Below are 15,353 nucleotides of genomic sequence, written 5' to 3'. Positions count from 1 at the left end.
CTCCAGGGAACCGCGGATGGCGCTTCTGGGACCCGGAACACAGTGCACAGGCAGGTGCCCGCTCTTCCACACCGGAACGGGCCCAGGTAAGAAGACACCTTTCTTCAGACAGGTTCCCATCAAGGAGAGGAAACCAAACTGAAGCGAGGGAGAGGTACCGCCCTTTTATTTCAGACGGTTTCCTGTCCTTGGTGGGGCGGATCCCTCTCTCAAGGTGTGCTGTCATGGGTGAGGGGAAAAAAATCCTTATACTCAACTGTCCGAAGATGTCCCCCGCTGTAATCCACCTGACCGCTCATGCAGAGGAGCCAGGGAGAATGACTCGCTCTGGCGACAGGACACTGCTCGCTGAGCGCAGCTCCGGGTCCGCTAGCTGGAGCGAGACATTCTCCCCGCTCCTCGGTATGAGGGGTCAGGTGGATTACAGCAGGGGACACTTAGGACAGGTGAGTATAAGGATTTTTTTATTTCATTCTTATTTTTACAGTTGGAGACAGCGGGAGCAGAATACTACTCTCAACATTGTCTCCTGCTAGTGCTGATCGCAGCGCTGGCAGGGGAAAATGATGAGGGTAGCGTTCAGCATCGAGACAGCTCTGTCTGTACGCTTATTCCCAGGCGCTGGTACGTGTGCTCCTGATGCGGCACATGGTTACCACACAGGTACACACAGACACAGATATCTCCGGTACAGGTTTTTCCTGTACTGGAAATATCCGGACACATGAAACAGGCCTAATCAGGTGATCAGCAGGAATAAAACAGAGTAAAAACATGCTACTTTTTGACCAGGGGTCTTCTTTAATATAAACAATTTGTTCCATAAGACCCATGGACTTTCTATTAAATTCTGATGCTGAATTCCTCTGCCCCATAGAATTAGCAATTAACAGGGATCCCGTGACCTGGATCGATCAACACTGCTTCAAAGAGGTCATAATATGTAAAAATGTGTTTAAGTGCACTTCCAAGGGAACTAGTCAGTACATTTTTACATTTGGGAGCTGTACAAGCAATTGTCCGCTTAGGAAATGATTCCTCTTTTGTGGAGATCCGATGTACCAATCATGAAAAATCTTACGTGGCATGTAAATTAGGCTGGTAGTGTGTCTTTCAAGTGCATTAGCTTACAAAGTGCACTTCCAGCCTGAGATGCATAAGTGTTCTACAGTAGATTTCTCATAAATGACATATTAGGTCTAAAAAAAAAGGTATACTTTTTATAGGGGGACAATGCCTATACTGTCAGATCAGTATTTCTTTATATAAAAATTAGCTGACAGGATCCCTTTAAAGAAAAACGGTCACCTGATTCATACTGCCCAAACTGTGAGCAGCATGAATCAGACCTGGCAATGGCTGGCTGAGGACACCACACTTTCAATGGAGATACCGGAGCAAATAACAGCTGATCAGTGGGAGTGTCAGATCCCCACTGATCTGCTATTAATGACCCACTGTATCATGCAGACAGGTCATCATTACCATATGCCAGGACAACCCCTTTAATGTAGTATTTGTCAATATCTGGAAGCAGGTGACACAGAATCATACCATTGACAATGTATGGACACAGCTAACCTCCCCTCCCCCAGTGTTCAATGACCTCTGCACATGTCACAGAGCATGCCCACAACACTTTATGAATCACTTTCTGCTGTAAAGCAATTTAAGTGAATCAATAATAAAAAAAAATAAAGGTGATCTATTCTCTTCTAATGAAATATCCAGGAGGGATGTTATATTGCATATTTCTCTAGATTTCAAACTGCAGCATATAATGAAAAAAACTAAAGAGATGAACTGGAGTATAAGTTAGTGTTGGTATGCATGCAACATGTAGGAGCATGTTCACACTGGCCAACAAACACACAAATCCTAAAATAAAAACAAAATGTACTACTGCTATTTATGTACTGCAGGGTATTTGCTCATTTTATTTTTATCTTAGGTTTCATATAATGAAAAAGCATAAAATAATAATATGTTGATTTAAAGGGGTTCTCTCATGAAGATGAGACCAATTTTAATGGAAGCCAGACAGACAATGGTATTTATTCATTTATTATGTATTTATTTATTTAATTAGTCATGTACATTATAATTTAATCATTGTATCTATTCATTCATCATATACTTATTTTAGTCATCATTTATTTTTTTGCCATATGTATTATTTTATTCATTATTCTTTTAGAATCATCATGATGTTTTTGATCAAAGGGTATTTACATTACATAGATATGATAATCTGCTCTCTAATCCATCTCACATACTGTAATCGGCTTCTTTTAATAAGGTTTATTTTATGCTAATAAATGTCCATTCTCTTAATTTAGATGACTGCAACTGTTTTGTGCATCTTCACCTTCCTACCCAGGATCGCTGTGTTTCAACAATGGCTTCCCATGTGACGTAGCATCTTGTGGTCATGGTTCGCCTTATGGCACAAGACATTAGCTATTGGACAGATTTAGAACCACTGTTTTATCATTAGGAGAGTAAATCTGCAGCCATAACTCCTCCGTATTCATGCGCTCTGTATAACCCCATCCCCACCACTGATTAACAGCTTTCTGCCTATGCAGAGTATACACAAAAAGCTGCCAAGCAGAGGTGTGGGCGGGGTTATGCTGAGCTCAGTATTCAGAGAACTGGTAAATCTGCAGCAGATAAAGGGATTTTACCAAAACTGTAGCAAGCAGCCCAGTAAGTGATACATCACTAGAATCAGGGTCTCTGACCCTTCATCATGTATGAATGGGGTAGCAAAACTTGGTGACAGATTTTCTTTAATGTGCTCGCTGGCACTGCCCTGTAATGAGAGCAATTGATTTTAACTCATATTGTCATATTTCCATTCATTCCTTGGCACTGTGCACTTTTTCTGGCAATAAGTTATGTTTGTTCAGAATTCAAACTTTTGTCTGTATGGCGTTGACAACCCCTTTAATTTCTAAAATAGTGCAAGCCAATAATCGATAAATGGTGTTATTGATTATTTTTAGTGCTCATGCACACAAATGTAAAAATCGGAAGAGTGCTACCCGTCATTTTGACGGATAGCATTGTCCCCATGTTATTCACTAAGGCCGAGCACATGTCAGATTTTTCCTCGGATTGAGTCAGTCCAAGGAAAAATTCACAGCATGCACAATTTGCCTCAGATTCGTATTGCACTCAGCCATATAGGTCTATGGGTCTGTGGGAAAAATCAGACCCCACTCGGATGACATCCGAATGCGGTCCAATTTTCACGGACTGACAGAATGGAGAAGATGGAGACTTTTTTTTCAGCCCCACTTCCGGGAGAAGTCGTGTGAGCTTAGCCTTACAGAATCCTATTTATCAAAATTAAATCACATTATACTTGGTTTACAGCATCCATTTCAGCATTTGGGATAGTGCGGATAGTGATATTTGCATCTTCTCCAATCCAAAAAACTGGGAATACCTTCTCAGTGAAGAGGCAGGAGAAAGAATGCAGAAGATGCAGGCAACCATCATTAACTCCATAGAATGTCAGACTGCCAGAACTCAAGTCAAGGTGAACGCCAAGCTCTGTGAACATTGATGAATGAAGCTTAGTTTCTTTCTTGTCATGCCAAACAGACTGGCGCATACTACGCAGCTGCAAGCTCCATGAGGAACTGTTATGTCCAATTTTATTTTCCTGTTCCTTACTACGTTTCAAGGATCCGTACGCTACTCCTATATCTACAAAGTAGGTGGATAGAAGAACCTCCCAGTAGTGACTTCCCTCAGAAAAGCCCTCAGTGCACATTACATTCCAGGTCTGAAATCTGTTTGGGGAATCTTCCACATCATTTTTCCGGAACCATTCTTTATGTGTGGCTTTGCAGTTCTCATGTGATATATCTATGTATTTGTTGGCAGTCTCAGGGTCGAATTTTAAGTTACGGTAATCTGTGGATCAAAACAGATTCAGTCATAGTGTCCATTTCTGATTTAGAGTAGCCATGTAAACACCTACGTTTTAGGTCACTTGTAACCAGTGAAAAATGTCCAAATGAAATAAAAAAAGGTTAACTCCTGACACTCATATTGCTAGGATACACTTTCACTTTGTTATAGTTGGGGGTCCGACTGCTGCCCCTATCCATCCTGAGAATGAAAGGACCTCAGTGCTGGTTTGGCGCTGCGCATTTTTCCCCTGCACAGTAATTGAGGCCATCCTGCAGTTCCATCAATAAAAAAGTGGCTAGCAGTGCCAAATCACAGCTATGGTCTCTTAATCTTCAAGATTTGTAGGGGTTGCGGCAGTCAGAACTTTGCTGATCATAATATAATATCTAAACCTAGGGCTACATGATGATTTTTGACTGAGACACAAACAAAGATCGCACTATGCAATTGCAACATCACAGCATAATGTGCTTGTTGTGACTTACAAGTTGCTCTAACCATGACATGCAAGTTGCAAAAAAGTCCTCGAATGCCAAAAGTCATGAAAGATAGTGGATGATCTATGAAATTAAAATAAAATTGATTTTTGATGAATAAACAGTAATTTTTTTTATTGCATAATGGTTTCAAAGAGCCTCTTGTAATTTCCATCAGCAGTCATTGCATATTAAAGGCAATTATGCCACATTTATTAAGCTCAACCCTCACCAATCCTCCTAAATTGATATGAAGACAAACAGCAAATTCCGTATGTGCTAGGTAAAGAAGGAATGGCCTTCAATAGCACAATGTGCACCTGATTTATTGAGAAAAATGGTAAAGGACAATTCCATGTAAACTATGTTGCATGTGTATTGGGTAACACAGCACATAATACTATGCCACACTGATCTAAGTAATGTTACTTTACATTTCCCCCTTGAGGAAGCTAGATGCGAAATGCACGTGAGTGCGCAGGTTCCTGGAGACTGGTATGTGTGATATATCATCATTTACATTCATATCTATGCGACTTTATATTACTGTTATGCTTTCCTTCCATACAATCATGATTAGATATATTTCATTAATTTAGTTGCACATGATCATGTTTGAATATATTAATGCACTTTATAATTATCTTATCTATGATCAGGTCTAAATATATCAATGCACTTGTACTTCATATTTATGATATCTATGATTTATGTTTTTCTGATTGTATTTATGAGATGGCTATTCATGTGATATGGATCCCTTTTAAATATATACAAGCTATAAGCATCACACTTCCAGCTTTTACGGTGATCCGCTCATTGTGCTGACTTTTCTGGAACTTCTTTTTAATATAAGGGCATATGTTTTTAGCAAGATTTAATAAATATTATATTCTATTCTCTATAAAAGTGTGGCCAATTTTTCTTATAGGATTTATGATTTACCTTTACAAAGCTGCGTTCTGAGGGCGCTGATCCTTCCCCTTCCGGGGGTTTTCTGCGGAGATGTTTTATGTTCACTCAAAGATGGTCCTGCTATACAACAGGCGTCATTTACAGTAATACCAGATGGAATACCGGAGGCCTCTAGAGAACAGAGTGGGAAACGTTATCTGATATAACACTATGCACATCTCTTCTATTATTCTGCCCATTACACCAGCCTTACCTATTGGTTTTTGAGGGTGTAAAAAATTAGGAAGTTCCTGTTGAAGCAGCCTGGTAACTTCTGGAAGAATCTTAGTCACGGCTTCCATTTGTAAGTTACCACATAACGGAACATTTGGAGAAGCTGGAGCGGTCCCGACTGGTACAAGTTTAGGAACACCCTGAAACAGTTACATGCTAGGATTTAGACACCCATGCAGAGATTTTATTTATTGACCTTAGTGCACAATTGTACTGTATACCGTATTTTTCGGACTATAAAGACGCACTGTGGGGTGTAGGGGGTAGCGGCGGAGGAGCAGGGCACAGGAGGCAGCAGCCGCCTGCTACAGCCTACACTGTCCCCGCTGCTAAAGAAAATGAATATTCACGGCTCCCGACGCCCATCGGTGTGGGGAGCACTGAATATTCATTCTCCTTAATCGCCGGCATAGTGTAGCCACAGCACGGCTCCTGCTGTTGCCAGGCGATCGAGTGTGCCCGCTATTAAAGGGCATGAATATTCACCCCTCTCTACGCCCATTGGAGTGGAGAGGGGTGAATATTCATGCCCTTTAATAGCGGGCACACACGATCACCCGGCAGCAGCAGGAGACGCGCTGCAGCTACACTGTGTGCCAGCTATTAAGGTGAGTAAAGTCGCTGCTCCCCACGCACATAGTCCCGGAGTGGGGAGCAGTGACTATTCCCGCAGCTGATCTCGCCTTGTGAGGGTTCATGGCAGTGACGCCATGCGTGGCTCACGTGTTGAGATCAGTGCTGGCAGCAGAGCAGGACGCAGCGCTGGAGGAGAGAGAAGGAAGGTGAGTAGAAGTGTTAATTTTTTTTATGTGCAGTGTGATGGGGATTCCATACCAGTATGGGGATTGCTGTGGCATGCATCCCATGATAAGGATGAGGGATGCCATGCATTCCAGGATAAGGATGAGGGGTGCCATGCATACCATGATAAGGTTGAGGGGTGCCATGCATACCACGATAAGGATGAGCGGTGCCATGCATACCAGGATAAGGATGAGGGGTGCCATGCATACCAGGATATGGATGAGGGGTGCCATGCATACCAGGATAAGGATGAGGGGTGTCATGCATACCAGGATAAGGATGAGGGGTGGCATGCATACCAGGATAGGGATGAGGGGTGGCATGCATACCAGCATAGGGACGAGGTGTGCCATGCATACCAGGATAAGGATGAGGTGTGCCATGCATACCAGGATAAGGATGAGGGGTGCCATGCATAAAAGGATAGGGATGAGGGGTGCCATGCATACCAGGATAAGGATGACGGGTGCCATGCATACCAGGATAAGGATGAGGGGGGCCATGCATACCAGGATAAGAATGAGGGGTGCCATGCATACCAGGATGGGGATGGGGGCCACGTAACATAGGAAGTGGGGGCATATATACCAGGATGGGGGATATTAACAGAATTGGGGGACATTACCCCTATACCAGTGTCAGCAGCAGATCCTCTCCCCCTTAACAGTGCATCATGACAAAATTTTTGGCTTACATTCTTTTTTCTATCTTCCTCCTCTAAAACTTAGGTACGTCTTATAGTCGGAAAAATATGGTATATATTTCCACTCCTGAACAATGAAATTGCAAACACTAAGATGAAAAAGTCTTGGAATTATGGAAATCACAGGATGAATAGACATGTTACTGATATGTAAATGATAAAAAGATGGAAAATTTTCAAAACGTTTTGATATTTTCAGTATTAAGTATGAACAAATGCAGAAATCCCCGGACTTGCACACCTTTACTGCTATCAATGAGGTTATTAATGGCTGTCTTGAGGAATATTCTGCCATGCTGAATGCACTTGGGCAAATCATCAAGATTCACTGCTGGCAGCTCCCTTTGCAATTGCTAAACAATGATGTCCCAGATGTGCTCGATGAGAGATAAGTCCAGAGACGCTGCAGGCATGGTAACAAGTTTAGGCCACACAAACTACTCACAGTAGCACAAGCAACATGTAGCCTGGGGTTGTCATGTTGAAAAACTGGGCCACTTTGGAGAAATGGCCATACCACTTGTTCCACGACCAAACCAACGTAACATCAAGCTGTTCGTTAACCTGGAACCTAGTCACTAGACCTAATATGACGTCATGTGGCCAAGTAAGCGCCAGAGGAGCCAAGGATGCCACAGAAATGAAGACCGTCTGCCATGTAGTAATGGACTGGACATTGGACCAGGGCAGTGCTAGTCAAACTCGTTATCTGTATTAACCAACCAGTCTTTTTCTGTACAACAGAGGGAACTGCACCTTCCTATACAGTTGGCCACTGCAAAAAAATAACAATGTGTGGTTTACATTTTTTTAACATTGCGGCCACATGGCAACGTCTGCCACTGTTAGGCTATATAACAGAGCAAGTAGGAGTCTCTGGCAGAGGTATACTGCTGGAACTACTCTCAATGTATACCTCTGACGTAATGTGAACAAATCCTTACAGAGACAAGCCCTTTAAGAAGAACTCCCATGTGAAGCGCTACAGAGCTAAGTCATCTTGAGCTGCATATCTACAAGAGTCTCAATTTACTCTATATTACTTCCTTGTCAAGTGTGCTGCACAGGATTATCTGGTCTGATGAAGATCTTACAACATATTCATTGTCCTGTTAGCTTGCGTGACCAAAACAGAAACTAAAATTATTTTGAGAGTGCAGTACGTTACTAAATACAGGTGTCTGGTTTGAGAACCTGGTTTCTATACGGCTCCCCCAGTGCAGAACAGTGTGCTGTCAATAGGTACTTAGTCCACCTATATGGGTAGGTTTAGAGGGGTTTTCCACTTTAAAGGGGTATTCCCATCTCCAAGATCCTATCCCACTATGTAGTAGGTGTAATAATAATAATATTAGCAAATACCTCCAATTAGAAATGTAATATAGCATTTTTGATTCGCTATGCCACTTACCTCATGAGCAGGCATTGCAGGACCTTAGGTATCCATGGTTCCGACCACTAGCAGCTAGCTAACTGTCAATTTATCAATGGACGTAACCATGGATACTCAAGGTCCTGCAATGCCTGCACATGAGAAAGAGACATAGCCAATAAAAAAAAACAACTGTACAACATATCTAATTGGAGGTATTTGTTAATATTATTATTTCACCTACTACATATTAGGATAGGATCTTGGAGATGGGAATACCCCTTTAAGCAAAGTGAATCCCAAACGCTTTTATATATGTAACATAACAAAGCAAGCAGGTACTCACCCTCCCTGGAGTCAGCGCCAGATGTTTGGCGCTGCTCCAGTCTCAAGATTTTGCTGCAGTGATGACATAGAATTGACAGGTAACATCTCCAATCCAGCCAACCACTGAGCTCCACAGCTCTGCCGATGTAGACGACACTAGCCACTGAGCTCATTGATTGGCTGCAGCCAAGAAAAACAAAGTTACATAATTAGTACGATTGAAATAAGACAAGTGTCCATCCAGCTCAACCACAGAATGGGAAAGGATAAAAATAAGGTTTGTATGTACAGCCACAATGTATAATCCGCTCCGCTGCCAGTAGAGCTAATAAGTTTACACATTTACATAGTTCTTCATGTTATTTTCTTCTAAAAAAGCATTTAAGCCTATTTAGAACCTTCAATGGTTCCCACTGTGACCAGCTCCTGAGGTTGATTATTCCATAGATTGATAGTTCTTATGGTAAAGACGGCGTGTCTGCTTTGGAGATTGAACTTGTCTTTCTTCAGGTGGAGAGATAGAACCCCTTGTCTTTTGAGGGTTTTTACGTGAAACAGCTTTTGACCATATTTTTGCATTTATGTACTTATACAAGTTAATCGTGTGTCCCCTTAGACATCTCTTCTCAAGACTGAATGAATTTAGAAATAATGTAAAATTATTTTTTAATCATATAAGCAAAATCTAAAAGTTCAAAATCACCCTTTAAAAAAGAAAAAAAGAAAAAAGAAAAAGGAAATAGCATACTAAAAAAAATTAACATATTTGTATCGCTGTATGCATAATAGTCAGAAATAATGAGCGATCATAATTATTATGGAATAAAGAGATCAGAAAGTCATATGGGACATAAAAATGGTACCAATAAAATATGCTGTTTGTCCAACAAAAATCAAGCCTTCACACAAAATGTATAAAAGTTATGGCTGTCAGAAAGTGGCGACAAACCAGTTTTATTTTGTTATTAAATGAATGGCATGATCCAAAAGCAGCAAAAAAAAAAAAGTTATAGGGTTAAGAACAAAAAAAGTGCAGAAAAACAGCATGCATTTTTACCACAAATAGATTAGAATGTGTATTTTGTATATGTAGAAATTATGAACAAAGCATGTTTTATCAGGGTTGATGCAGACGAGTGATCGGAGGGTGATCAGATTTTCTTGGATGTGGAGAATTTCAAAAATAAAAAGTTTCTCCTATTCAGTCTGCAAAAATCTGAGTGTGTCATCCGAGTGTGGTTTGAGGTTTTCCAAGGACACATAGACACGAATGGGCAAGTGCCATCCGATAATGGGAGGCAAATAGTGCATGCTGTGATTTTTCCTCGGACCACTCGACCCGAAGAAAAAAAATCAGACATGCACTACCTCATTGATTAACATTGGTCCGAGTGCAACCCGATGCTTTGACGGAACCCACTAGGGCCGAAACTAACGTCTTCTGCATGAGCCCTTAGGATGATTTTCAGACTGGCTAAGGATACAAATCCCCTTTATCAGAATATATAAGTTCATAGTTCAACACAAAGTGTGTTAAATAGGTTTCTATGTATAATAAAAAATACATTTTACACAAGATTTCAATACCCTTTAATTCAGCATATGACCACTTTACCTCAAGAAATGCCACCCCATCCTTCCTCAGCAGCATTGCCGCCTCCATGCGATGCTGTTCCAGGTTTTGCAGGTGGCTCTGTAGAAGCAGGACATGCTCTTCTGCTTGTGTCAGCGCCGCAGTCTTTTCACAGCCCACAGCCTCTACAGCCAGAATGCGACATTCCTCCAAAGTCTTTTGCACTTGATTAAATTTCCCTGTCATTCCAGACACAATCTTTTCATAAGAATCCTAGAGTTATTGAAAGGGTTATAAAAGCAGGTTGGACATCACTGGGTTTAGCACAGCTTTTGGATTTCTACCTCCAGACACATCTGAATTCTAATGTTTAGTCTCCCTGTGAAGTCACAGAACCTGAGGTAAATCACTCCAAGGTAATGCCTTTCCACACGTCCTCTTACGCCACGTGCACACGGTAAGTATTTGGTCAGTTTTTTACCTCAGTATTTGTAAGCCAAAACCAGGAGTGGGTGATAAATACAGAAATGGTGATGTGTTTCTATTAGGCCATGTTGAAATAATTCAGTATTTTGGGAGTTTTTTACCTCAGTATTTGTAAACCAATACCAGAAGTAGGTGATAAATACAGAAGTGGTGACATGTTTCTATTAGGCCACGTTCACACATACAGTTTTTGGTTACTTTTTTTACCTCAGTATTTGCAAACGAAAATCAGGAGTACATCGGTCAGAGGAAAAGTATAATAGAAACACGTCACCACTTCTGTATTTATCACCCGCTCCTGGTTTTGGTTACAAATACGGAGGTAAAAAAACTGACCAAATACTCAACGTGTGAACGTGGCCTTAGAGTATGTGCACATGAAGCCTGTTTCTGGTGGATTTTGCCTGAAATGTGCCAGAAAAAGTGCTCAATAAACATTATAAAGAATGAACAGATCTACTGTACTGTCAAAATGACTTGCTGTTTATTTGTTCAGTCCTTTTCAGCTTCAGGCTTCGAAAGCTGTGAAGCGACAAAAAAGAAGCGACCTGAGCATTCTTTTCACTACTTTATATATTGTTAACAAAAAGAGCAGCCAAGCCGCCCCAACAATGACATAAAAGACGACAAAAGATGCTTCCCATAGCTTCTTCCTATAGCAAAAACTCAGCGATATGTCACCATGTGCACATAGCCTTAAAGGGAATGTGTCACCAGGTTTTTACTATGTAATCCGAGAGCGGCATGATGTAGGAGCAGAGACCCTGATTACAGCTTATGTCACTTATTTGGCTGTGTGTTGCTGTTTCAATGAGATAAGTACTTTATCAGCAGGAGATTATCAGTATCTGACTAGCTGCCTTGTGCATCCTGGTGCAGGCACCCAGCACAGATTAGCAGCTCTCTGTCAATAAACATTGTACAGAGAAAGCAGCCAATCAGTGGTGTGAGCGGGACTCATCATTCCTAGCTCTGCTAAATCTCCAGGAGAAAAAAACTGTGATTCTGTCATAATTGCTGCATGCAGTAAACTAACTGATACATCGCTGAGCTCAGGGTCTCTGTCTCTACATCATGTTGCTGTCAGATTACATAGCGAAAACCTACTGAAAGATTCCCTTTATGCCCCCCATACACAGACTGATGTCGGCTAAACCCGCTGATATTGACGGGTTCGGCCAACAGTATAATGTAAATGAGGACGTCAGGAGAAATGTCGACCACACGTGTTCGATTTCAGACTGCCAATCACTTTGTTCTCCCAGAGATAAGCTTTTGGTTGAAGTGTCAACCGGCGGCTTTCTCATAAAGAATACAGGGGCGCTTCTGCCGAGCGAGCGCTTTTGTGTATGGGAATGTCAGTTGAGATAGCTGACGGGCGAATGATTGACTCTTCGGCCAACAGCAATCTAATGTCAGGGGTGTGTCAGAGGTGACAGACAGTCGTCCTGCAGTTGGTTGCAGGAGATCTCTATGTTTGGCATTACAGACATCTTCTTAGAGGCTGGCTGTCTCTAGGACCCAGCGGCTACCTCCTTCTGGTTAACTAACTCCCTTGCCTGGGTGTATAAATACCTGGTGTGTCTGAGAAGGAGGTGCAGGCGATATTCATTACTACTTGTGAGGCTTTAGCAAGAGCAGTACTTTGTCCTCTCTGGAGCTTGAGGCCGTGTGCGCATTTGTCTGGTGTCGTCTAAAGCTAAGCAATCCCCCCTGTTTGTCTACCCTTGTTGTCTATAGAGTTTAGTGGAGATCGACTAGTGCTCATCTCCTCCTCTTCCCTAGCCTTAGCAGTACGCCAGGGAAAGTCAGGGCGAGGCATTGGTGAAGAGCCAATATAGGGATGGTAGCTGAGACAGGGTGACACTAGACCAGACTAGGAGGTCTCCACTCCCCCCTTTACCTAGTGTGTGGGCTCCCTTTCCTCTTCTCTCTGTGTTGCACTAAGTCTTTCCCACACCTTGCGTGACATTATCGCCGGCCGAGCACGTTTTGAGAGAAAAAAAAACAACTGACATTTTGCTCGTTTTTTTTCCTGTGTGTTTTTGGGCGTGAACCTTTTTTTTTTCCCTTTCTCACTTGGTATGGATACAGCTGCAGAGCTCGCAGATCAGTTCTGTCGTCTCTGGAGGTGAATCCATCCGCTGTGAGGTACAGTAGCAGCATCAGTGGTTACAGGTCGCCAATGTGGGGGTCTCTGCAGGTAGGCCTATCCAGCCTAGGGACAAGTTTTTTGTGTTTAAGGAGGCATGCAAATTGTATTTCAAACTTCGTCCTTACTCCTCCGGTAATGAGGATCAATGGGTTGGTATTGTAATCTCTCTATTGCAGGGAGATCCTCAGTCATGGACTTGGCTTGTTAAACATAATCCGTTGGTGGATTGGCAAACCGGAGAGATTATTGAATGGGGAGATTACTGCCATGAGAACTGTTTACATATTTCCCTTGCTACTGTCCCTATGGAAATATTACCTACCTTTCTGTCTGGTTTTGAGGACGTTTTTTCTGAGAGGGGGTGTCAGGATTTGCCTCCTCATCGTGCTTATGACTGTCCTATTAACCTGACCTCCGAAACTAAACTACCTAAATCCAGATTGTATAATCTTTCTGGCCCTGAGAGACAAGCCATGAAGGATTTAATTGCGGAAAGTCTGGAGAAGGGACATATCAGACCCACATCTTCGCCCGTGGCGGCAGGGTTCTTCTTTGTGAAGAAAAAAGATGGCGGTCTACGTACCTGTTCAGATTTCCGGGAATTAAATCAAATTACCATCCATGATCCATAACCTGTTCCTCTGATTCCTGATTTGTTCAGCCAGGTTGTGGGAGCTAAGGTATTCTCCAAGTTGGATTTAAGGGGAGCCTACAACCTGGATAGAATCAGAGAAGGGGAAGAATGGAAAACAGCATTCAATACCCCGGAAGGACATTTCGAGAGTCTGGTTATGCCTTTTGGTTTGACCAATGCACATGCGGTATTCCAGAATTTCATAAATTATAATTTCCATCATTTGGTGGGGAGGTTTGTGGTGGTCTATCTGGACGATATTTTAGTTTTGAGACTCATCGAGGGCATGTTAAGCAGTTGCTCCAGCTATTAAGGGATCACAAACTTTATGCCAAACTAGAAAAATTAGTGTTCACCGTTCAGGAGGTGCAGTTTTTGGGGTACTTGTGGTCATCTTCGGGTTTTCGGATGGATAACGGAGAAGATCCGTGCAGTCCTTGATTGGGAATGTCCCGAGAACCTAAAGGCCCTACAACGTTTTCTGGGTTTTACTAATTTTTACCGGAAATTCATCCAAAATTATTCTGTTATAGTGAAACCCCTTACTGACATGACTAAGAAGGGGTCTCATTTTTCCAAATGGTCAGATGCTTCCCTTCAGGCGTTTTCTTCCTTAAAGAATCATTTTGCCACTGCACCTATATTCAGTCAACCCGATGTTTCCCAACCCTTTATTGTGGAGGTTGAAGTGTTGGATGTCGGGGTTTGGGCTGTGTTGTCTCAGAGTCCGTCCCCTGGTAAATGGCGTCCATGCGCCTTCTTTTCTAAAAAATTGTCTTTGGCTGAGAGAAATTATGACGTGGGTTATAGAGAACTTTTAGCGATCAAACTGGCGTTCGAGGAATGGTGACATTGGTGGGAGGGGGCTGTCCATCCTATTACTGTTATTACTGACCATAAGAACTTGTCATATCTCCAGTCAGCTAAACGTGTCAATGCTAGGCAAGCCAGATGGTCCCTGTTTTTTACTAGGTTCAATTTTGTTGTCACTTTTCGTCCAGGGGTCAAAAATGTCAAGGCTGATGCTTTGTTCCGGAGCTTCCCTGGTGGTGGTGATCATGAGAACCCTGCCCCGATATTACAGAAAGGGGTAGTCAATTCGGCACTTTATCCTGAACTGGAGGGTGAGGTGTTGGAGGCAGGGGAACGCCCCAGCCTGCTGCCCTTCAGGAAAGTTATTTGTACCACCTGATCTGCACCGCAAAGTAATTAAGGAACATCATAACTCTGTGCTTGGTGGGCATCCAGGTGGTAAGGCAACCGCAGACCTCCTCTCTCGTCGTTTTTGGTGGCCGGGGTTGCATCGGGATGTAATTGAACACGTAGCTGCTTGCAGTATTAGCGCGAGTAATAAGGTTTCGTATACCCGTCTGTCTAGTACTCTTCTTCCGCTACCTATCCCTAGTAGGCCATGGACACACTTGTTCATGGATTTTATTACTGACCTACCAGTTTCTGTAGGTAAAACGGTGGTTTTGGTGGTAGTAGATAGGTTCAGTAAAATGGTTCATTTTGTCGCATTGCCTGCACTTCCAAATGCCAAGACACTTGCTCAGGTGTTCATAAATGAGATAGTGAAGCTTCACGGGGTTCCCTCCAATGAGGTGTCAGATTGGGGTACCCAGTTTGTTTCCAAGTTCTGGAAGACACTCTGTTCTCGACTGCGGGTGCAGCTGTCTTTATCCTCTGCCTTCCACCCTCAGTCGAA

At 42.5% G+C, this 15,353-nt stretch overlaps 1 protein-coding gene across 1 annotated transcript in view; it reads right to left on the bottom strand.

The window, feature by feature from the left end:
• Positions 1-2,097: 2,097 nt before the first annotated feature.
• Positions 2,098-15,353, bottom strand: part of TRIM65 (tripartite motif containing 65) — a 33,866-nt gene continuing 20,610 nt past the window's right edge. The window contains exons 3-6 of the mRNA XM_073683914.1: positions 10,413-10,643; positions 5,572-5,731; positions 5,349-5,489; positions 2,098-3,927 (exon numbers count right to left, since the gene is read on the bottom strand). Of these exons, the coding sequence (XP_073540015.1) occupies positions 3,365-3,927; positions 5,349-5,489; positions 5,572-5,731; positions 10,413-10,643 (1,095 nt within the window). The 3' untranslated portion in view covers positions 2,098-3,364. The remainder of the gene's footprint in view (positions 3,928-5,348; positions 5,490-5,571; positions 5,732-10,412; positions 10,644-15,353) is intronic.

Source organism: Phyllobates terribilis, unplaced genomic scaffold (assembly GCF_046119375.1).
Source record: "Phyllobates terribilis strain yellow unplaced genomic scaffold, ASM4611937v1 Scaffold_5__5_contigs__length_657084704, whole genome shotgun sequence".
In the NCBI taxonomy this organism is placed as follows: domain Eukaryota; kingdom Metazoa; phylum Chordata; class Amphibia; order Anura; family Dendrobatidae; genus Phyllobates; species Phyllobates terribilis.
The sequence above is the reverse complement of the archived record's forward strand: the minus strand, read 5'-3'. Positions and strand labels throughout refer to the sequence as shown.